Source organism: Scyliorhinus torazame, chromosome 2 (genome assembly GCF_047496885.1).
Source record: "Scyliorhinus torazame isolate Kashiwa2021f chromosome 2, sScyTor2.1, whole genome shotgun sequence".
Lineage (NCBI taxonomy): Eukaryota > Metazoa > Chordata > Chondrichthyes > Carcharhiniformes > Scyliorhinidae > Scyliorhinus > Scyliorhinus torazame.
Genome location: NC_092708.1, coordinates 98,333,201 through 98,357,731, shown reverse-complemented (window position 1 = coordinate 98,357,731; position 24,531 = coordinate 98,333,201). Strand labels below are relative to the sequence as shown.

The 24,531-nt window shown below is 47.0% G+C and overlaps 1 protein-coding gene across 1 annotated transcript in view; it reads right to left on the bottom strand.

Annotated features, from left to right (window-relative positions):
* The window catches only part of ly75 (lymphocyte antigen 75), a 228,516-nt gene that overhangs the window by 73,803 nt on the left and 130,182 nt on the right, over positions 1 to 24,531 (bottom strand). The window contains exons 18-20 of the mRNA XM_072474567.1: positions 15,360 to 15,535; positions 14,648 to 14,712; positions 2,951 to 3,045 (exon numbers count right to left, since the gene is read on the bottom strand). Coding sequence (XP_072330668.1) covers positions 2,951 to 3,045; positions 14,648 to 14,712; positions 15,360 to 15,535 — 336 coding nt within the window. The remainder of the gene's footprint in view (positions 1 to 2,950; positions 3,046 to 14,647; positions 14,713 to 15,359; positions 15,536 to 24,531) is intronic.

The following is a 24,531-nucleotide window of genomic DNA, read 5'->3' as shown; positions in this document are numbered from 1 at the left end:
TTGTTGGCTAATGTTCCGCTGTTTAAGTGCAGCCCTTTATATGATGCTTATGTCATCTGCTGATTTAGCTGATTTAGCACAGGGCTAAATCGCTGGCTTTGAAAGCAGACCAAGGCAGGCCAGCAGCACGGTTCAATTCCCGTACCAGCCTCCCCGAACAGGCGCCGGAATGTAGCCACTGGGGGCTTTTCACAGTAACTTCATTTGAAGCCTACTTGTGACAATAAGCGATTTTCATTTCATTTCAAAATACATCAGTTTCAATCAGGAACTTAATCCCTTTTCGATACATTAAGGTTAATTGACCATAGTTACTCAATTTTGAGGCTCATGTCCAGCAGTGCTGACCATGCCCCCCCCCCCCCCACCCCCCATCACCCCAAGATATGGCACAGTTCCCCAACCCCCCAAGAGGCCCCTACCCTCGGGCACCCCCCCCCCCCCCCCACCCCCCCCACCCCTCTGATGAATGACACGTGCCCTTGTATCCCCGCAGGAGAGGTTAGCCCACAACACACGGGAGAGGGCCAAGACAGAGTGCCGGACATCAGAGTCCTCACACACTATGAGGAACGGGCCCTGGAATTTGCGGCAGTGGCCAAGGACAGACCTGTCACCAACATAGAGGTCAGCATACAGTTCACAGTTGAGGGTCTACCTGCCCCAATTCAATTGAATTGTCACATGTGAGTTGTTAATGCCATACGGAATGACCTATTCCTCCCACTGACCACATGTCCATTCTCCCGCAGGATCCTCAGCTGACAGTGCAGGCCCATCCGGGGTGGTCCTTCCCCACCCCGCCTCCCTTGAGAACACCTCAGAGGAGAGCTCCGAGGATACTACTGTTGATGCATCACAGCTGTCATCCCCACCCTCCATCAGAGTGGAGGGCATCTTTGGGGGATTGGGGCAGTTGGGGACACATGTAAATTATTATACATTGTTGACCTCTACCAATATGACTCCCTTGGTGTTCTGTCCCCCAATTTGGGCCGCGCACCAATCACGTGCCAGATCTCCATGGACATGGGGGTCCTGGATGCCTCTTCCCCCCACCCTCCCCATTCCCCCATTTTTCCTTCCCCCGTTATGCCATTGCGCCCCCTCCCCCCATTGCTCCCACTCCTTCCTATTCCTTCCCCCACATTCTCTGCCGTCCGACACACCCTGCCTACACCCCCAGCCCCTGCCTACCAGACCCCAATCCCTGTAACCCAGACACCCACACGTCACATTTCCTGGACCGGACGCTGGGCGCTATCCCGGAGCACACGCCCACCCTCTGGTCGCTGAAATGCTCCCGTGCTGGGCCCCAGCCCCTGGGTGCTTGGGTGTTGGCTGCTGCGTCTGTGGTGTTTCTACCCGCAGTGTTCAGGCACAGTATACAGGCATCACAATCTAATTGGGATGCTAGGCAATAACTCCCACATGCTACATGGTGCCAGTGCCCCTGAGCTCACTGTCCAGGAGTGAAGATGGCTACTCATTTCCTTGGATCCCCGCAAAAGCCCTTCTGCCATATTCACGTTTTTAAAAATGAGTACTAATTGGCGCCCGTGTGACCAGTTATTGGGAAGGCCATTAGATAGGAGGTCATTCCCGTTAATTGTATGGAGATTGGGCTTAAATGGTAATGCTGTGGCAGGGTCCTGGTTTTGCCTATGAGGACGGGCCGGTTAGATCACAAACAGATCGGTGCCAGGCGTGGTTCTCAATTTCGGCCTCTCCTGTGATCTGATGACCTATTTATGATCTCGCTTCAGCACATCACGGCCATTAAATCATGCCCATTGAGTACAAAGGCAGGGAAGTCAGGCTGAACCTTCAGCAGCTCTGTTTTGGCCCAACTAGTGTACTGCATCCAGTTCGGGCCACCACTCTTTAGGAAAGATATGAAAGTCCTCAAGAGGGTAGAGATGAGCTTTACCAGCATGGTTCCATGGATTGGGGGTTTTAGTTACAAAGTAGCTTTGGAAAGGCTCAGGTTGTTCCCCTTGGTGCAAAGGAGATTGAGGGGTAATTTGAAAGAGGTTTACAAGATTATAACAGGAGCAGACAAGGTTGACAAGGGAAAACTCTTTCCATTTGCTGATGGTACAAGGGCTAAGGGTCAGCCATCTAAAATGATGGGCAAGAGATACAGGGGAAATGTGTGGAAGAACGTTCTTTTATGCAGCAAGTGGGAATGACCTGGTACTCACTGAATCAATCAACGATTTTAAAAGGAAATTTGATGGTCACTTTAAGGAAATTAATTTGTGGGCTAAAGGGATTAAACAAGGGAATGGGGCTGACTGCATTGCTTTATTGGTATGGACCCAAGGGGCTGAATAGCCTCCTCCTGTACAGTAAATGATTTAATTTGCCACCTGTCTGTTTTATTGGCCTGCCTATGTCCTCCTGAAGAATTTTACTATGCTCCTCATTGTTTATTACATTTCTGAGTTTCATATCATCGGCAAATTTAAAATTTTGCCTAGTATGTCCAAGTCCTGGACACTAATTTTGTTTTTAAATTTAGAGTACCCAATTCTTTTTTCTCTCCAATCTAGCATCCCCAATCCACCTACCCTGCACATCTTTGGGTTGTGGGGGTGAAACCCACGCAGACACGGGGGAGAATGTGCAAACTCCACACAGACAGCGACCCGGGGCCGGGATCGAACCAGGGTCCTAGGTGCTGTAAGGCAGCAGTGCTAACCATTGCGCCACCATGCTGCCCTAAGTCCTGGACATGAATATATCAAAAAGAGCAGTGGTCGATTCAAATACTGACTCCTGGGGAACACCCAGTCTGATAATCAACCACTCACTGTTACTCTCGATTTCACTGACACTGAGCCAATTGTATACCCATGCTGTCACTGTCTCATTATCTTTATGGCTATGAGATCAATGGATTTGAAGTTCAAATACAAAATATATCTATAATACACAAGTTACTTACCACTCCACCTGGTATAATAAGGAGTTACAAACCAGCAATTCCTATATTGGTTATGGAAGGAGTGAAATCGACCGTAAAAGAAAGGGGAACCGTAACTAAAATGAAAAAATATAAACATAGGTTATAGTGCAATCAAATATATAACTGCTGAATTAAACAGAAGTTACATTTTTCTTCTTCTCTTATGAGGTTAGCATCATAAGCCCATCCAACTGTTTCACCACTGACCTTCCTATCATCATTAAGACACAGATGGGGCTCCCTGGTGCGGCGATGACCAGCTAAGTCGCACATTTCGGCAGCTCCCGGTGGAACGGACTTTTGGGCTCTTAATAAGGGCAATTTTAACGGCTAAAAGCACTGTGCGGTAAACCAGAAGGGAATCCCCCCTGGATACGGATGGAAAAAGGAGAGGAAAGTGGCCGGATTACGGTGGATCCTTTAGAGCAGCGGCAAGGAAGGCAAGCAAAAACCAAGATGGCGTCGGAAGGTGGCAGTTTAATATGGGGCCCTGAACAACACGAGTTTTTGAAACGCTGCGTGGAAGAGCTTAAAAAGGAGATGAAGAAGGAGCTGTTGGCCCCGATATTACAGGTGATTGAAGGGCTAAAAGATGAGCAAAAGACCCAGGAGCGGGAGCTTCGGGTCGTGAAGGCAAAGGCTGCCGAGAATGAGGACGATATACAGGGCCTGGTGGTGAAGACGGAGATGCACGAGGCACACCATAAACGATGTGTGGAAAGGCTGGAGGTGCTGGAGAATAATGCGAGGAGGAAGATTTTAAGGATTCTTGGTCTTCCTGAAGGTGCAGAAGGGGCGGACGTCGGGGCATATGTGAGCACGATGCTGCACTCGTTAATGGGATCGGAGGCCCCGACGGGCCCGTTGGAGGTGGAGGGAGCATACCGAGTGATGGCGCGAAGACCGAGAGCAGGAGAAATTCCCAGAGCCATAGTGGTGAGATTCCTCCGTTTTAAGGACAGAGAGATGGTCCTCAGATGGGCAAAGAAAACTCGGAGCAGTAGGTGGGAGAATGCGGTGATCCGCGTATATCAAGACTGGAGGGCGAGCTTTAATCGGGCCAAGGCGGTGCTTCATAGAAAGATCAAATTTGGAATGCTGCAGCTGGCAAGACTATGGGTCACATATCAAGGGAAGCACCACTACTTTGAAACGGTGGATGAGGCGTGGATATTTATTGTTGAAGAGAAATTGGAATAAGTGGGTTATTAAAAAAGAACGTTTGAGACAAAGTGGTGGGGCGAATATGGGGGGCGAAGAGGGGGGAAAAAGGGGGGAAGAGATGATTTTTATGTTGTTAATCCTGCGACCCGGTAACTTTTCTCTCTTCCACAGGTTGTGGGGGAGGGAGGAAGGGAGGTGGAGGAGCTGGGGGCGTTGACCATTGGGGGCGGGGCCAAAAGGGAAGCGCGGGCTTTGTTCCCGCGCTATGATAATTATGGCGGGAATAGGGAAGCAGGAAGGAGGGGGCGTCGCACGGTGCGAGCCGAGGTCACGGGGGGAAGCCGAGGTCGGCCAGAGTTTGCTGACTTCTGGGAGCAACATGGGGGGTGTAACTACGCTAGTGGGGGATCTAGCTGGGGGGGGGGGGGGGGGTGGGAGGGGGGATTTACTGGGTTGCTGCTGCTGGGGAGAAGGGGGAGCTGGTATGGGGTGGGGTGGGCGGGGCGGGGGGGCACCGCCTGGGGGGGACACAGCTGCGTGGGAACCGGGTGAGGAGCTGGATAAAAGGGGATGGCTAATCGACAAGGGGGGGGTAAAGAGCCCCCCAACCCGGCTGATCACGTGGAATGTGAGAGGGCTGAACGGGCCGATAAAGAGGGCACGGATACTCGCACACCTAAAGAAACTTAAGGCAGATGTGGTTATGTTACAGGAGACGCATTTGAAACTGATAGACCAGGTTAGACTACGCAAAGGATGGGTGGGGCAGGTGTTTCATTCGGGGCTAGATGCGAAAAACAGGGGGGTGGCTATATTAGTGGGGAAGCGGGTAATGTTTGAGGCAAAGACCATAGTGGCGGATAGTGGCGGCAGATACGTGATGGTGAGTGGCAAATTACAGGGGGAGGCGGTGGTCTTAGTGAACGTAATAGCCCCGAACTGGGATGATGCCAACTTTATGAGGCGCATGTTAGGACGTATCCCGGACCTAGAGGTGGGAAAGTTGGTAATGGGTGGAGATTTTAACACGGTGCTGGAACCAGGGCTGGACAGGTCCAGGACTGGAAGGAGGCCGGCAGCAGCCAAGGTGCTTAAAGGCTTTATGGAGCAGATGAGAGGAGTAGACCCATGAAGATTTAGTAGACCTAGGAGTAAGGAGTTTTCGTTTTTCTCCTATGTTCACAAAGTTTATTCGCGAATAGACTTTTTTGTTTTGGGAAGGGCGTTGATCCCAAAGGTGAGGGGGACGGAGTATACGGCTATAGCTATTTCGGATCACGCTCCACATTGGGTGGACTTGGAGATAGGGGAGGAAAAAGAACGGCGTCCACCCTGGAGAATGGACATGGGACTAATGTCGGATGAGGGTGTGTGTCTAAGGGTGAGGGGGTGTATTGAAAAGTACTTGGAACTCAATGATAATGGGGAGGTCCAGGTGGGAGTGGTCTGGGAGGCGCTGAAGGCAGTGGTTAGAGGGGAGCTGATATCAATCAGGGCACATAAAGGAAAGCAGGAGAGTAGGGAACGGGAGCGGTTGCTGCAAGAACCTCTGAGGGTGGACAGGCAATATGCGGAGGCACCGGAGGAGGGACTGTACAGGGAAAGGCAAAGGCTACACGTAGAATTTGATTTGCTGACTACGGGTACTGCAGAGGCACAGTGGAGGAAGGCACAGGGTGTACAGTACGAATATGGGGAGAAGGCGAGCAGGTTGCTGGCCCACCAATTGGGGAAAAGGGGAGCAGCGAGGGAAATAGGGGGAGTGAGGGATGAGGAGGGAGAGATGGAGCGGGGAGCGGAGAGAGTGAATGGAGTGTTCAAGGCATTCTATGAAAGATTATATGAAGCTCAGCCCCCGGATGGGAAGGAGAGAATGATGTGTTTTCTGGACCAACTGGAATTTCCTAAGGTGGAGGAGCAGGAGAGGGTGGGTTTGGGAGCACAGATCGAAATGGAGGAAGTAGTGAAAGGAATTAGGAGCATGCAGGCGGGGAAGGCCCCGGGGCCGGATGGATTCCCAGTTGAATTTTCCAGGAAATATGTGGACTTGCTCGCCCCGCTACTGATGAGAACCTTTAATGAGGCGAGGGAAAGGGGACAGCTGCCCCCGACTATGTCAGAGGCAACGATATCGCTTCTCCTAAAGAAGGAAAAAGACCCGCTGCAATGCGGGTCCTATAGGCCTATTTCCCTCCTGAACGTAGATGCTAAGATTCTGGCCAAGGTAATGGCAATGAGGATAGAGGATTGTGTCCCGGGGGTGGTCCATGAGGACCAAACTGGGTTTGTGAAGGGGAGACAGCTGAATACGAATATACGGAGGCTGCTAGGGGTAATGATGATGCCCCCACCAGAGGGGGAAGCGGAGATAGTGGTGGCGATGGATGCCGAGAAAGCATTTGATAGAGTGGAGTGGGATTATTTGTGGGAGGTGTTGAGGAGATTTGGCTTTGGAGATGAGTATATTAGATGGGTACAGCTGCTGTATAAGGCCCCGATGGCGAGCGTGGTCACGAATGGACGGGGGTCTGCATATTTTCGGCTCCATAGAGGGACGAGGCAGGGATGTCCTCTGTCCCCATTATTGTTTGCACTGGCGATTGAGCCCCTGGCAATAGCATTGAGGGGTTCCAGGAAGTGGAGGGGAATACTCAGGGGAGGAGAAGAACACCGGGTATCTCTGTATGTGGACGATTTGTTGTTGTATGTGGCGGACCCGGCGGAGGGGATGCCAGAGATAATGCGGATACTTGGGGAGTTTGGAGAATTTTCAGGATATAAACTGAACATGGGGAAAAGTGAGTTGTTTGTGGTGCATCCAGGGGAGCAGAGCAGAGAAATAGAGGACTTACCGCTGAGGAAGGTAACAAGGGACTTTCGCTACTTGGGGATCCAGATAGCCAAGAATTGGGGTACATTGCACAGGTTAAATTTAACGCGGTTGGTGGAACAGATGGAGGAGGACTTCAAGAGATGGGACATGGTATCCTTGTCACTGGCAGGGAGGGTGCAGGCGGTTAAAATGGTGGTCCTCCCGAGATTCCTTTTTGTGTTTCAGTGCCTCCCAGTGGTGATCACGAAGGCTTTTTTCAAAAGGATTGAGAAGAGTATCATGAGTTTTGTGTGGGCCGGGAAGACCCCGAGAGTGAGAAGGGGATTTTTGCAGCGTAGTAGGGATAGGGGTGGGCTGGCACTACCGAGCCTAAGTGAGTACTATGGGCCGCCAATATCTCAATGGTATGTAAGTGGATGGGAGAAGAGGAGGGAGCGGCGTGGAAGAGATTTGAGAGGGAGTCCTGCAGGGGGACTAGCCTACAAGCTATGGTGACGGCGCCGTTGCCGTTCTCACCGAAGAAATACACCACAAGCCCGGTGGTGGTGGCTACTCTGAAAATTTGGGGGCAGTGGAGACGGCATAGGGGAAAGACGGGAGCCTCGGTGTGGTCCCCGATAAGAAATAACCATAGGTTTGCTCCGGGGAGAATGGATGGGGGATTTGGAACATGGCAAAGAGCAGGAGTAACACAATTGAGAGATCTGTTCGTAGATGGGACGTTTGCGAGTCTGGGAGCGCTGACCGAGAAATATGGGTTGCCCCAAGGGAATGCATTCCGGTATATGCAACTGAGGGCTTTTGCGAGGCAAAAGGTGAGGGAATTCCCGCAGCTCCCGACGCAGGAGGTGCAGGACAGAGTGATCTCAAAGACATGGGTGGGGGACGGTAAGGTATCAGACATATATAGGGAAATGAGGGACGAGGGGGAGACTATGGTAGATGAGCTGAAAGGGAAATGGGAAGAGGAGCTGGGGGAGGAGATTGAGGAGGGGCTGTGGGCTGATGCCCTAAGTAGGGTGAACTTGTCGTCCTCGTGTGCCAGGTTTTGAAGTCAGAAATAGGAAAGGAGCAGTCACCTTGTTAGGAGTTTTCTATAGGCCCCCCAATAGTAGCAGAGATGTGGAGGAACAGATTGGGAAACAGATTTTGGAAAGGTGCAGAAGTCATCGGGTAGTAGTCATGGGCGACTTTAACTTCCCAAATATTGAGTGGAAACTCTTTAGATCAAATAGTTTGGATGGGGTGGTGTTTGTGCAGTGTGTCCAGGAAGCTTTTCTAACACAGTATGTAGATTGTCCGACCAGAGGAGGGGCAATATTGGATTTAGTACTGGGTAATGAACCAGGGCAAGTGGTAGATTTGTTAGTGGGGGAGCATTTTGGAGATAGTGACCACAATTCTGTGACTTTCACTTTAGTAATGGAGAGGGATAGGTACGTGCAACAGGGCAAGGTTTACAATTGGGGGAAGGGTAAATACGATGTTGTCAGACAAGAATTGAAGTGCATAAGTTGGGAACATAGGCTGGCAGGGAAGGACACAAGTGAAATGTGGAACTTGTTCAAGGAACAGGTGCTACGTGTCCTTGATATGTATGTCCCTGTCAGGCAGGGAAGAGATGGTCGAGTGAGGGAACCATGGTTGACAAGAGAGGTTGAATGTCTTGTTAAGAGGAAAAAGGTGACTTATGTAAGGCTGAGGAAACAAGGTTCAGACAGGGCATTGTAGGGATACAAGATAGCCAGGAGGGAACTGAAGAAAGGGATTAGGAGAGCTAAGAGAGGGCATGAACAATCTTTGGCAGGTAGGATCAAGGAAAACCCCAAGGCCTTTTACACATATGTGAGAAATATGAGAATGACTAGAGCGAGGGTAGGTCCGATCAAGGACAGTAGCGGGAGATTGTGTATTGAGTCTGAAGAGATAGGAGAGGTCTTGAATGAGTACTTTTCTTCTGTATTTACAAATGAGAGGGGCGATATTGTTGGAGAGGACAGTGTGAAACAGATTGGTAAGCTCGAGGAAATACTTGTTAGGAAGGAAGATGTGTTGGGCATTTTGAAAAACTTGAGGATAGACAAGTCCCCCGGGCCTGACGGGATATATCCAAGGATTCTATGGGAAGCAAGAGATGAAATTGCAGAGCCGTTGGCAATTATCTTTTCGTCCTCACTGTCAACAGGGGTGGTACCAGGGGATTGGAGAGTGGCGAATGTCGTGCCCCTGTTCAAAAAAGGAACTAGGGATAACCCTGGGAATTACAGGCCAGTTAGTCTTACTTCGGTGGTAGGCAAAGTAATGGAAAGGGTACTGAAGGATAGGATTTCTGAGCATCTGGAAAGACACTGCTTGATTAGGGATAGTCAGCACGGATTTGTGAGGGGTAGGTCTTGCCTTACAAATCTTATTGAATTCTTTGAGGAGGTGACCAAGCATGTGGATGAAGGTAAAGCAGTGGATGTAGTGTACATGGATTTTAGTAAGGCATTTGATAAAGTTCCCCATGGTAGGCTTCTGCACAAAGTAAGGAGGCATGGGATAGTGGGAAATTTGGCCAGTTGGATAACGAACTGGCTAACCGATAGAAGTCAGAGAGTGGTGGTGGATGGCAAATATTCAGCCTGGATCCCAGTTACCAGTGGTGTACCGCAGGGATCAGTTCTGGGTCCTCTGCTGTTTGTGATTTTCATTAATGACTTGGATGAGGGAGTTGAAGGGTGGGTCAGTAAATTTGCAGACGATACGAAGATTGGTGGAGTTGTGGATAGTAAGGAGGGCTGTTGTCGGCTGCAAAGAGACATAGATAGGATGCAGAGCTGGGCTGAGAAGTGGCAGATGGAGTTTAACCCTGAAAAGTGTGAGGTTGTCCATTTTGGAAGGACAAATATGAATGCGGAATACAGGGTTAACGGTAGAGTTCTTGGCAATGTGGAGGAGCAGAGAGATCTTGGGGTCTACGTTCATACATCTTTGAAAGTTGCCACTCAAGTGGATAGAGCTGTGAAGAAGGCCTATGGTGTGCTCGCGTTCATTAACAGAAGGATTGAATTTAAGAGCCATGAGGTGATGATGCAGCTGTACAAAACTTTGGTAAAGCCACATTTGGAGTACTGTGTACAGTTCTGGTCGCCTCATTTTAGGAAGGATGTGGAAGCTCTGGAAAAGGTGCAAAGAAGATTTACCAGGATGTTGCCTGGAATGGAGAGTAGGTCTTACGAGGAAAGGTTGAGGGTGCTAGGCCTTTTCTCATTAGAGCGGAGAAGGATGAGGGGCGACTTGATAGAGGTTTATAAGATGATCAGGGGAATAGATAGAGTAGACAGTCAGAGACTTTTTCCCCAGGTGGAACACACCATTACAAGGGGACATAAAGTTAAGGTGAAAGGTGGAAGATATAGGAGGGATATCAGAGGTAGGTTCTTTACCCAGAGAGTAGTGGGGGCATGGAATGCACTGCCTGTGGAAGTAGTTGAGTCGGAAACATTAGGGACCTTCAAGCAGCTGTTGGATAGGTACATGGATTACGGGAAAATGATATAGTGTAGATTCATTTGTTCTTAAGGGCAGCACGGTAGCATTGTGGATAGCACAATTGCTTCACAGATCCATGGTCCCAGGTTCGATTCTGGCTTGGGTCATTGTCTGTGCGGAGTCTGCACGTCCTCCCCGTGTCTGCGTGGGCTTCCTCCGGGTGCTCCGGTTTCCTCCCACAGTCCAAAGATGTGCGGGTTAGGTGAATTGGCTAATGATAAATTGCCCTTAATGTCCAAATTGCCCTTGGTGTTGGGTGGAGGTCTTGAGTTTGGGTAGGGTTCTCTTTCCAAGAGCTGGTGCAGACTCAAAGGGCCGAATGGCCTCCTTCTGCACTGTAAATTCAATGATAATCTATGATTAATCTAGGACAAAGGTTCGGCACAACATCGTGGGCCGAAGGGCCTGTTCTGTGCTGTATTTTCTATGTTCTATGTTCTATGTTAAGCCTGATACAATTTAAGGTGTTACATAGGGCGCATATGACTGGAACACGGCTCAGTAAATTTTTTGGAGTAGAGGATAGGTGTGCGAGATGCTCGAGAAGCCCAGCGAATCACACCCACATGTTCTGGTCATGTCCGGCACTACAGGGGTTTTGGGTGGGGGTGACAAAGGTGCTTTCGAAGGTGGTGGGGGTCCAGGTCGAACCAAGCTGGGGGTTGGCTATATTCGGGGTTGCAGAGGAGCCGGGAGTGCAGGAGGCGAAAGAGGCTGATGTTTTGGCCTTTGCATCCCTAGTAGCCCGGCGCAGGATACTGTTGATGTGGAAGGAGGCCAGGCCCCCGGGTGTGGAGACCTGGATAAATGACATGGCAGGGTTTATAAAGCTGGAACGGATTAAGTTCGTCCTAAGGGGATCGGCTCAAGGGTTCACCAGGCGGTGGCAACCGTTCGTCGAATACCTCACAGAAAGATAGAGGGAATGGAAAAAAGAAGAAGACAGCAGCAGCAACCCGGGGGGGGGGGGAGGAGGAACCAGAAGGACTCTCAGGGATGTTAGTGTATATGTATAATATGTATAGGTTGTTGTTATAGGTAATTGTATATTGGACTGTTGAATTGTATTTTTGGAGAGTATTTATTTGGGACAAGGCAGTTGCCACTTAGTTTTTTTTAAATTTTGATGTTGTTTATATAGTATTTATTTCCTGTTTAAAACTGGCCATTGTTATTTATATTGTTATATTACTGTGTAAAGGATACACAATGTACTGTTATGGTTGGCCGAAAATTTTGAATAAAATATATTTTTAAAAAAAAATTAAGACAGATGTGGGAATGTTCGCTTATGATTACAATGTTCAACCACAGATTTGAGCCAGGGAGGTGGGATGGAAATTTGCGGAAATGGGAGGTGAAGGGGATTAAGGCGCTAAAAGATTTGTTTCATAGGGGTCGGTTTGCAGGACTGAAGGAGCTGAAAGCGAAGTATGGGCTGCAGCGGGAGGAAGTGTTTAGATACATGCAGGATCAGGATTTTGCCAGAAAGGAGATACAGAGCTTTCCACTGGTACCGGCCTCCACATTGCTGGAGGAGGTGCTGACGACAAGGGGACTGGAGAAGGGGGTAGTGTCAGCGGTTTACGGAGCAATTTTGAAAGAGCAGAAGGCACCACTGGAAAGGATCAAAGCAAAGTGGGAGGAAAAGTTGGGAGAGGTTATGGAGGAGGGTTTCTGGTTTAAGATGCTCCGGAGAGTAAATGCCTCCACCTCGTGTGCGAGGTTGGGACTGATACAGCTGAAGGTGGTATACAGAGCGCACCTCACGAGGGCAAAGTTGAGCCGATTCTTTGAAGGAGTAGAAGATATGTGTGAGCATTGCGGGGGAGGGGAGGGGAAGGGGGGGGGGGGGGGGCGCTAATCACATTCATATGTTTTGGTCCTGTCCAAAGCTAGAGGATTACTGGAAGGAGGTTTTTAGGGTAATTTCCAAGGTGTTGCACGTGAAACTGGACCCGGATCCCCGGGAGACCATATTCGGGGTGTCGGATCAGCCAGGGTTGGAAACGGGTGCGTAGGCAGATATCGTAGCCTTCGCCTCGTTGATCGCCCGAAGGCAGATCCAGTTGATATGGAGAGCAACCTCTCCACCCTGTGCCCACGTGTGGCGGGAGGACCTGGTGGAATTCTTGACTTTTGAGAAGGTTAAGTTTGAACTGAGGGGAAGGATGGAGGGGTTCTACAATTCATGGGCATTATTCATTATGCACTTTCAAGAACTGGATAACATCGAACATTAGTTGGGGGGATGGGTGGGAGGGCTGGGGGGGTGGGGGGCTGTGTGTATTAAGGGTGACTATAGGTGATTCCTGATTCCTTTTTGTCATTTGTTTGTGAGAACATGTGGGCTAATATTTGGGGTTTGGTGGGAGGATGGGATCGTTGTAATTGATATGGGGATTGACATATTTGTTGCTGATTATTGTTTATTGTTGGTGGGTGTAAATTTGGGAGAAAATGTGAAAAAGGAGAATAAAAAATATTTTTTTTAAAAAATGATTACAATGTTCAGTATGACTGATGATCCCTTGAATACTGGGTGGAATTTAATCCCCATGGCACCTCCACAGATGGGGATTGTGGGGAAGGGGGCGGGGTGTGTGATTGAGTGCAGGGTGGGGATCCCCACCTCCAACCCTCCTTATCAAGTCAACAGTCCGGCCCAGAGGCCAACTGGGGCCCTAATCTGGTCACTTAAGGTCCATAACATATTATTCTCGGAAACTGTCCCGAATACACTCTATGAATTCTTCCTCATGGCCAATTTGATTTGCCCAATCACCATGAAGATTAAAGGCACTCATGACTGAAGTATTGCCTTTTTTTTTACATTTCCTCTTTATCTGCTGATTTATTCTCCGTCCAAGAGAATAGCTACTGTTAGGAGGCCTACAGGCTACTCCCACCAGTGTCATCTTCCTCATATAATTTCTTACCTCCACCCATATGGATTCTACATCTTCTAATCCAAGATAATTTCTCGCTATCGTACTTATTCCACCTTGTACTAACAAAGTTTCCCCATCACCCTTTCCTTCTTGCTTATTCTTACAAAGAATCACATATCCCTGGATATTTAGTTCTCAGTTTGATCTCCTTGTAACCACGTCTCATTTATTTTGTGCCGAAATACCCGAGGCAAAGTCACCATTTACCGCATCAGGTAGTACAAGGGCCGGAATGGGAAAGGGTTTCGTGGATAGGATGAGTTCAGGGAGGATTTGGAAGTAAATGGGACACAGGTTAACCTAATGGACAGGGGAAAGGAGTTAAAGCTGCAAAGCCAGTTGGAATCAAAGATCTCTATCTTGGTGCCAAAGGTCAATGAATTCTTTGCACTTGTTAGAAATAGGAACAGAGAAGAGACATTTAACATTTGAGAAAAGTAACTGGCGCTTAGCTCTGCTCCCTGGGATCAATCTTGCTGAAATATAGCTTGTAGACATCAGGCACGGTTTAACATGTCAGCGGAGTGGCCGTTCTTCATGTGTGAATAGGCTAAGTTCTTGTTAACAGCACTGTGGGTGTACCTACACCATGTGGGATTGCAGCGGTTCAGGAAGGTGGATCACCATATCCTCAAGAGCAATTAAGGATGGGCAATAAATGCTGACCTAACCAGTGACGTCCGCATCCAGTGAATGATCAAAGAAAATATCCTCATATCACATCCACATATTTGTTTCCAACAATGAGCTCTTGGATAATGATCAGCAGTGGAACCCAGCACAATTTTCCTCATCCTAATCCTAATTATTTTCAGTTAGGTCACCATGGATGGAGGATTATATCTTGGAATTTTGTGATATCCCTAGTAGTAAAATACTTAACTAATTATTGATTAGTACAACAAATGATGGATTTCCATTATGACATTGCTAGTAGTAGAAAATAACATTACTGCAATTAACACCAATAAAATATAAATATAACTTGTATTACATTTGGTTTGAATATCACAAGAATAATCTAAATTTGCATAAAAAGGTTTTCACTAAATGCTTGGAAAATACTGCATTACAAAGGCATACATTACTGAATTTCTATTACATTGTGAAAGCAGACTAAGAGAATTAACAGAAATTATACTAAGTAGAAAATTTGAAAAATATGTTCTCCATGCCATTATATTTTATACTCACAATGGACTGTCCATGGTATTGTATTTGATTACCTTTACCCACCACTTAGGCAATGAAGGAAAATGCTGTGAGGAGGAAGAAAAGTCAATTTAAATATATATTTTTTAAAATGCAGTTTCAAGAGCTTGAAAGTTCCTGCACTCAGGTCCTTCATAAAACATTTATTCCAAATGTTACTCGGAAAGTGGAGGGCTCAGATTTTTCCTTTCCCGTTTATGATCTGAGATTCCGGATTGTTGTGCTCTTGGTTGCGAGGCCACAGCAGCAAATTGCGATCAGATTTTCCCATTAAGGGAAAGATTGTGTACATTCGAGATATACATTTTTGATTTTGTGCTCATAGTGAGTCACTTCATCTGCTGGGCGTGAATACTGGATAGGACTTTCCACGTCACTTGGCGCACCCAATATTCCATCTAAGCTGCATGCGCGGGCTTTGCAGCAGCCTGGAACACACAGGCCGTGTCTGTGTCAGATACAGATACACATGCAGCACAAAAATTTGAAGGATTGTAAAAAACAAAACTGATTGCACTCAAGAACCAAATTTTAAAGGGAACGTTGTGTTGCTGATGGGGTGTGCCCAAAGTCACTAAATTATCTGGATATACTTGATGTTATCAGAGTGTACACTGAAAAAATACTTCAGTCATTAATACTGAAAATATACAGACAAAAACATTTACAAAAATCTGATACACACAAGATTCACCTTTAGAAGATGAGCTTTAAGCATTTTTATTGCCGGTCCGGATGTGATAGAAGCTAATTTGCTCTCGTTCCTCGCACAATATAGATTAGCTTCTTGGTAGGCTAATATAGTATCGTTCACAAACCAATACTCATCGCCATCAATAACAACTGTGGGACCATGAATACTCTCTCCATCTAAAGAAATGTACACAGGAAAATGCTTCACAGTTAAGAAAATGAAACAATGTCAATCTGTACATAATGTTATCAGAGTTCACAGTTTGTGAGGGAGAAAGAAAAAGAGAACACTTTTCAATTAATAATACTTTTCTGGTGACTTTGATCCACCCGCCATGGGCTTAGCATTGGGCCCTTTCCAAATAACATTCTCAATTGCCTGTAAGGAAGTAAATGGAAGCGAGTTGGGAATAACGTGTTGATTTATGTTTCCTCCCCATCCAAAAGTGTGTGGTTTTGGTGCATCTTGGCTTCGATTGGAAGCGTAACACACAGAGGAGAGATATGTATAGGAACACGTAAAAATTCCATGAGTTTGTGCCATGGTTCATTTGGCTGCACATAACTTAAAAAATTACAATTAAATGACATCAGACAGAGGATTGTTCCGTTTCTCACCAATCACTCCGGACTTCTGGGTTCTTGTTTGGAGCAGATAGTTGATGCTCAAACTGGCATGGTAATGAAGGAAAAAAAAATCATCCAAGGAATTTTTTGGGAGGCACTGGCGTAGAGGCATTGTCGCTGAACTAGTAAACCAGAGACCCAGAATAATACTCTAGGGACCTGAGTTTGAATCCCGCCAGGGCAGATGGTGGAATTTGAATTCAATAATAAAATCTGGAATTAAAAGTCTAATGACGACCATGAAACTATTGTCGATTGCCGTAAAACCCCATCTGGTTCTCTGATGTCCTTTAGGGAACAAAACCTGCAATCCTTACCTGGTCTGGCCTACATGTGACCGTAGATCCACAGCAATGTGTTTGACTCTTAAATGTCCTCAGGGATGAGCAATAAATGCTGTCGCAGCCAGCGACGTCTACATCCCATAACGAATAAAGAAAATAAAACTTTTCTTCAACAATATGTTAACAGTGTTGGATGTCAGAAATTTTATTACATTCCACTGTTGTTAAGGAGGTGGGGAGGGGGGGGGTCTGGGACGGAGGGGATTGTCCTTTTAAATGGCCTGCAAGTCGGGTGATAAATGCATGACAAATGTAAAATTTGAAAATATTTTATACATTTTTTTCAGGTGTCTGAGACTTGTAGGAATTACACTCCTCCCCTTATTCAAGCTCCAGAGCACTGCTGGAACACCCACTGGCTGTCCATGCAATAATCTTTTGATAAAACTGCTCGAGGAAAATCCACTGCCATCAGTGTCATGAGTTACGGTTGAGCATAAAGCCTGCCTAACATAGATCCAAAGGGAATATGGAAGGAGAAAATCAAGGTAAGTAATTCAAAGGCATGTGTTATACGTGCCTGTACATTTGTCGTTTTTTATCCCCCTTCTCTTCAGAAAATTTACCCACCTTCCTCTGCCCAAACATTTACTCTTCAGCACAGGATGCATTTGTTGAAATTTGCCCCATTAGACACACAGATGTTCAACATCACCCTCAATGAAGTCACAAAACAGGTATTAGCGGATCAGCTGCCCATAATACATTTTGCCCAATTTCCCCCTCCACTGAAGACAACAATAAGGGGGATGAGGTTTGTGTTTAATGGACAACTGATCTACAACTTTTGTTCTGTTGTCCCATTGAAGTTGAGTTTCACCCCTAATGTACATTGTTTGAGTGTCTAAGCACTTGTTTTCAGAATTCCAATGGATACTACAGATTAACATTCAATTCCAACTTAGTCAATCAGAGATTCTTGAAGAGCAAATGTATTTCACATACAGATTCCATTTCAAGCATATAGACAGGGTTGGTTTGAAGAATAGGAACACCTAGGGTGCAATCTAATTACCATGTTGCGCCCTGCACGGATCTTGGATTGCTGAGTAAATAGCGGGAAAGGCCAAAATCAAGATCAAGGCCATTTATCCGGCCCGCTCCTGAGGGCAAGTTCCGGATTTCGCCCCAAAATAGCGATCATATCATTCACCCTCATTTGCATTCATTTCAATCTCATTAGCGCGATTGAAATCAAATGCAGCAGCCTCCCAGGAATTACCCAACTCCCCAACGAGAAATCATGATGACGCCGTTTTGTACTGTAAGGGAAAAATTCGGGACAACGGATCAAGACCATAGATCATGGCTGACACTGTACCGGAAACAGGCAGGCAAAGGGTTAAATCAGAAAGCACAGAAAGAACACACTTAAAAACCACAGACACAGATCCTATCAGGACAATAAAAGTATTCCCAATCAATACAAAGCCTGCATTTAACACCTCGTTATGAAACCCGGAACATATCTCAACTGCCACCCAAACGCCATCACCATTTAATCTAGTTAAAGGGAGCTCTATTGTGAACCTAAATAAATCCTATTAAAATGCATGGTATTGACGTCAGAACCAGGAAGCCCGCGAAAAACTATGAATGAATGAAATCATGAATGAATGGGCTGTGAAGTGGGAACACCTGGCCCAATCATGTCTGCAGGGTAAACCTGTAAATATGCATGAACCCAAAAGCCCGCCAAAACTTGTAAGAAATCTGTACTATATAAGATAAAGCCTTTCTGTATGTATTTTGAGTTCAGTGTGGACCATGCTGTCTTTTAACGCCGGCCCGTTGTTCTCCTTGGAGCTTCAGACAATAAACCCTGTCTTGCGATTCAAACTTCTGACTCAGTCTGACTTTTTCCCTGCAACAGTACTCCTTTTTAATAACGTTAAGCTGATGGGATGGGATGTGGGATGTGAGGGGATTTGCATCCGTGAGGCTTTCAAGCCATCTTTAAATATTATGCGTACCCATAACAGGGGCAACCACAGCTTCAGCCTGTGTCTCCGACTAAATACTCCGCCTTCCTGTGGCTTCAATGTTGAAAGTCAATTTCACTCCTTTTGACTGTGAGCAGCCCCCAACTTCACAGTAAAGGCTATTGCAAATGACAAATTAGCCTTATTAGTTGTAAGAGCACTTCACAGTTGCAGGCTGTGTTTGCTGCTTGCTCCTGCTGGTGGTTGCAGATGCCTGGAGGCTGCTGTTGCTGTTTCCTTTCTTTTCTGTAGCCAGAAAGAGGGACAATTTTTTCTACGATGCATTTGTCCTGGAACACCAGACTCGGAGGGATGTCCAGAAGGCAATGCAGTTTGAAGCAAAAAGACGCTGCGGGACCCAGTGTGTAACATTGATCCAAATGGGTCACCTGATGATTCCGTTGAAGAAATGCTTTCGCAGATTGCTGATGCTTTTGTTGCTGGTGTGGTGAGTGCTGCAAGTAACTGGCACGTCACCGTGGGTTAAACAGACTGGAATTCAAGGAAGTTCAACTGCACCTTGAGCGCCAATGGAATATGTAGATGCCAGTATTTGGTTCCGGTGAGATTGGGCCATGTTGAGGGCCTGCACTGTGGCTCCTGGATGGAGAATAGAGCCTGGACTGCTCTGTTGGGCCCTGCAGTACACCCATCAGAGGGTCTCCTGCGGTAGTTAAATTGTGCCCTCGGTTTCCTACTCTTCAAACCAACTATATGCTTGAAATGGAATCTGTATGTGAAATACGTTTGCTCTTCAAGAATCTCTGATTTGATTAAGTTGGAATTGAATGTTAATCTGTGGAGGTTGTGCCCTCCACAACCTGACACAGCAGTGAGGCGGCATGCTGGAGGAGGAGGGACACGTAACCCCTTCTGAGGAGGAGGTGGGCCAGAAGGAGCTGGAGGACGAGTCCAGGGAGGAACTGACTGAGCCACGCCACCACTCAAGACTTTGTGCTCCAGGCTTTCTACTGCGGTCACCACCTTAGCAGTGCTGGCCTCAGTGCCAGGTATTGTTCATATCATCTCCTAATGCCTGTAGTCTTTGGGACTCCTTCAATCAGCTATGCACTTGCTGGAATGTCGCTGATATCCTCTCCTGAATGTCACTGCTGTGTCCTGTCATCTGCATCAGCTTTAGGAGAACCTTGTCCAGAGGCTCGGCATCTGACTGGGCCCCAGCTGAGTCCTGGAATGCAGCAGATCTCTAACTGCTGTCTCACCTGGACGTTCCTAACTCCACCTGATGCCCATCAGCAACTGTGCGGTGCTCACCAGATTGTGCCCAGAAGCCTGTCCACTAATATCACCCATCAAGGTGTGTGTCTCTGCACTGCTGGCAGGTGGGGGAGACAGCTTTGACTCCTCGATGGTGGTCGCCTCGGAGAATGGCCTTATTATCTCTAAGTAAGTCCAAAAGGGGTTTGTGTAACTACTCTAAAATGTCGTTCATAGATGTATTGATGCACCTTTTTCACTCCAAAGATTAATGCTGGTCCCTGTTTCTCGATTTGCGAGCAAGCTTGTTCAGCATCGGTCAGAGTCTTCAAGGCACAGGTGATATGCCTTTATGCACCATCTTTCATCTTCAGCACTAAAACCACTCCGATTCCGTAAGGAGATGCATCGCAGGTAAGAATGATCTCTTTTGAGGGGTCAAAATGACCTAAGGGACTGGAAGACTGCAAAGCTACTTTGACCTGCTCGAAGGTTTCTTTCAGATGCCCTGTCTAATAATACCTCTGGTGCTTCTTGAGTAGTGTGTGTAAGAGTGCCAGCATTGTAGAAAGATTAGGAATAAATCTGCCACAATAATTCACCACTCCTAAAAAGGATTTCATTTAGGATGTATTTTGGGGGTGCAGTGCTTCCTTAATTGTTTTTATTTCCTCCTCCATAGGATGCAACCCTTTTGGGTCTATCCTAAATCCTAAGTACGTCACTTCAAGAGCTTGGAACATACACTTTTCTCTTTTCAGCCTTTCGCCGGCCTTTTTAAATCTTTTTAAAACTTTGAGATTTGCTGGGTGCTCCTCTTTGGATGCTCCTATTGTCAATACATCGTCTAAACAGACAATCACCTTGGGTAGGCCCTGTAATAAACTTTCCATCATGCGCTGGGAAATTGCACACGTTGATGAGACTCCAAGGGCAGCTGGGTATACTGGTATAAGCCTTCGTTGATATTTATAGTAATTCTTTAGAAGCCTCGACTAATTCTAATTGCTGATACACATGGTTCATATCAAGTTTTTTATGCAAGTTATATCTCCTGCTAATTTAACGTACAAATCTTCAATTCTTGGCATTGGGTATTAGTCCAGTTTTGGCACTTGATTCACGGTTAATTTTGTTGTTCACACATATCCTAGTGGTTCCACCTGACCTAACCACTGCCACGATGGGAACCGTCCACTCTGAAAAACTGTACAGGCTTGATGATGCCTAATTCTTCAAGCCGCTTGAGTTCAGCGTTAACCTTTTGATGTAAGGCATGGGGACAGGTCAGGCTCTGTAAAACTTGGATGTGGTCTCAGGATCCACATAAATCTTTGCTTTGAAGTCGTGTATCTTGCCTAACTCATTTTGGAAAACCTCCTCGTATATTTATTAAGATGTCATGAAAGTCTCCCTCATTAATTTTGAAGATTTCTAGCCAATTTAATCTAATTTGGTGAAGCCAATCGCAGCCCATCAGAATTGGCCTTTCTCCCCTCCCCATTAATATTAGAGGCAGCTGAGCTGACTGATGCTGGTAGTTCACAGGTATTGTGGTTGTTTGATTCTTAAAGCTTCCCCTGTATATGTGGCTAGTTTGGCCATCATGGTTCTTAATTTCAGGGGCTGGACCCCTCCTTGTAAATAACAATATGTTTGTTCAACTACAACTGTAGCGGAGGCCCCCATGTCCACCTCCATTCTAAGTGGCTGACCATTCGCCATTAATACAAATGTAGTTGAGGTCATCTTGACCATCTTTTTTTTAAATAACTTTCGAGTACCCAATTCATTTTTTCCAATTAAGGGGCAATTTATTGTGGCCAATCCACCTACCTGCACATCTTTGGGTTGTGGGGGCGAAACCCACGCAAATACGGGGAGAATGTGCAAACTCCACACGGACAGTGACCCAGAGCTGGGATCGAACCTGGGACCTCGGTGCCATGAGGCAACGGGGCTAACCCACTGCGCCACCGTGCTGCCCCATCTTGACCATCTTAATGTTGTTTAAACTGTATACTTCAGATCCTTCTTCAGGGTTGTTCTCACCACTGTACTATAGTTGGAGTTTCTTTTTTGTTGGCCCCCTGTAAGCACTGCCAAGCCATGTACTTCCTCCTAATGTGCTTCCTCCTATTGCAGGCATAACATGCAGCTTCCCTGAATTTACATCTTTCCTGGGAGTGATCTCTCCCATACCGATAATATTCTTCATAACTCCTGGTCTGTGGACCAAATTTCCTGTATTTCTCCACTCACTTTTGCTCCAGGTCTCTTTGCTCATTACCATCTACACCTTCATCCCTGGCACCACAACTGCCAGTAGCTTCTCACCAAACTTGGTGGACCTTGCTTACTTGTATGCTCTGCAGTTCCATCACCCACGTTTCAGCATGTTCAATACACTGGGTGAGCTCCAATGCCTTCTTCGAGATAGTTGCTGAGTCTGCTAACAATTTATTTTGTATGACCGTGTCGTTATAATCACAGACTAGCCTGTCTCCCAACATGTCGTTGAGTCTAGTCCCGAACTCATAATGCTCAGCCATTTGTTTTAGGCCCACCACGAATACTGGTATAATCTCCTTTGAGACTCTTGTCATTGAATTAAAGTTGTATTGTTGCATTATCACCAAGGGCTTTGCATGAAGATGTCCCTTGACTAATTCAAGAAGCTCCTCAAAAGTTTTGGAGTCAGGAGCATCTGGAGAACTCAGACTCCTAATCAGGTTATAGGTTGGGGCCTTGCAGGCTGTTAATAGGATTATCCACTGCTTCTCTTGCCCCCCAATTTCATTGGTCTTAAAGAAACAGCACAGGCATTCAACATAGAACACCTACTGCTTAGTGTTAGAATCGAATGGCTCAGGATTCGCACAAAAGTGCATTTTAACACTCTCAGACTGCTGAACGAGTTTACTTCAAAGGAAAGGCTTTCACATGAGGTCTGCTCTCCTGATTTCTGTAGCAGTAGGAAGGCACTCCAATTGATCCTCATCGCCAAATGTAGAATCTTGAAAGACTGGCGACCAACAAGTCGATTAACGATTAAGTGGTTTATTAAGACAAATAACTGTTTACAGAGTGTGAGATAAAGGCTACCGTTCTCCACAACTCCAAACACCGAACTAACAGTAAAACCCGGGTTCAGCCCCAAGATTCACGTGCTCTGGCTTGATTGGCCCCAAGGGTCACATGACCCTCCGAGGACTTGCTTCCTTAAAGAGCAACGCTACCACACAGGTACACCATTATTATGTACCTCAAAGATGTTGGGCAGGATTCTCCAGTCGGCGACGCCAAAATCGCATTCAGTGATCGGCCGGAGAATCCCCGTTTGCGCCAAAATCGGGAGCAGTGCTGTGTTTGCAATGCTCTGCCACCTTGAAAACGGCATACTCGCTGTCGGGACGGCCTCAGGATGCCATCTGAGGCCCTCCTCCGATGCTCCGACTCCGATGGGACGAGTTCCCAACGGCGTGGAACACTTGTCCTGTTTATTTTCGTGAACCCGATGTGGCGGCTGCGGGCTGAGTCCAGCGCCGTCACAGTCGGGGGGGGGGGGGGGAGCAATTCCACGGGCAGGGGGGGCTTAGGTGGCAGCTGTTCCGGGGTGGCGAGGCTGATTACAGGGGGCAGTTTTTGGCAGGCCTGGTCCGCCCGCGGCCAGCGCCATGTTGCCTGGCGCGCTGCAAGCCGCCGCCATACGCATACTCCGCCACGGACATCTGCAATTCTCCGGCTGTATCCGGAGGTAAAGCCAGGGGCTTTACGCTGCGTGCCTGCTAGCCCCCCACCAGACGGAGGATCGGGTGCAGCTTTTGCGCCATTTATTCGGGCATAAAACACCACTGTTCCCACGCCGGTGTCAGCACTTAATCTTCAAATCAAAGAATCCAGCCCGTTAAATATGTAATTTCCATGGACTACCATGCAACAAGAAACAAGTAAATTTTTTAAATGTAATTTTCAATGATTTAATATTAGATTACTCGAAGGTGGCGGACTGAGCGCTGATCAGAGTTGATTTCGGTGGCAAAGACATTTTCAACTATACATAGAACATACAGTGCAGAAGGAGGCCATTCGGCCCATCGAGTCTGCTCCGACCCACTTAAGCCCTCACTTCCACCCTATCCCCGTAACCCAAAAACCCCTCCTAACCTTTTTGGACACTAAGGGCAATTTTGCATGGCCAATCCACCTAATCTGCACGTCTTTGGACTGTGGGAGGAAACCGGAGCACCCGGGGGAAACCCACGCAGACACGGGGAGAACGTGCAGACTCTGCACAGACAGTGTCCCAGTGGAGAATCGAACCTGGGACCCTGGTGCTGTGAAGCCGCGATGCTAGGCACTTGTGCCACCGTGCTGCCCGATATATTTTTTGAAATTTAGAGTACCCAATTAATTTTTACCAATTAAGGGGCAATTTAGCGTGGCCAATCCACCTACCCTGCATATCTTTGGGTTGTGGGGACGAAACCCAAGCAAACACGGGGAGAATGTGCAAACTCCACACGGACAGTGACCCAGAGCCGGGATCGAACCTGGGACCTCGGCGCCGTGAGGCAGCAGGGCTAACCCTCTGCGTCACCGTGCTGCCGTGCTGCCCTATATTAATGCAACTGCACCAAGGCAAGCCAGAAATAGTTTTTAATGCAAAATTATTTTTTTTAAATACACTCTAAATTGCTGTTTGATTGTGCTGACTTATGGATAGTTTTATCTTCAAGAATATGTAAATGAGCCTGAGCAGAAACCTGAGCAAAGGTTTCAATGCAGATTACTACCACAATTTACCAATTGAAAGCAAACAGAAACTCTTGGCCCATATGTTAGCATCACTAAACTGCATTCCTCCAACTCTGCAATACTGCATGTCTCCACGACAATGTAGCCACTCTTTTATTATTTCTAGACTGGATTATCTCCAGACTGGATTTCTCCAAACATTGCACTGGCTTTCTGAACTATATACAAAGGACAACTTATTAAA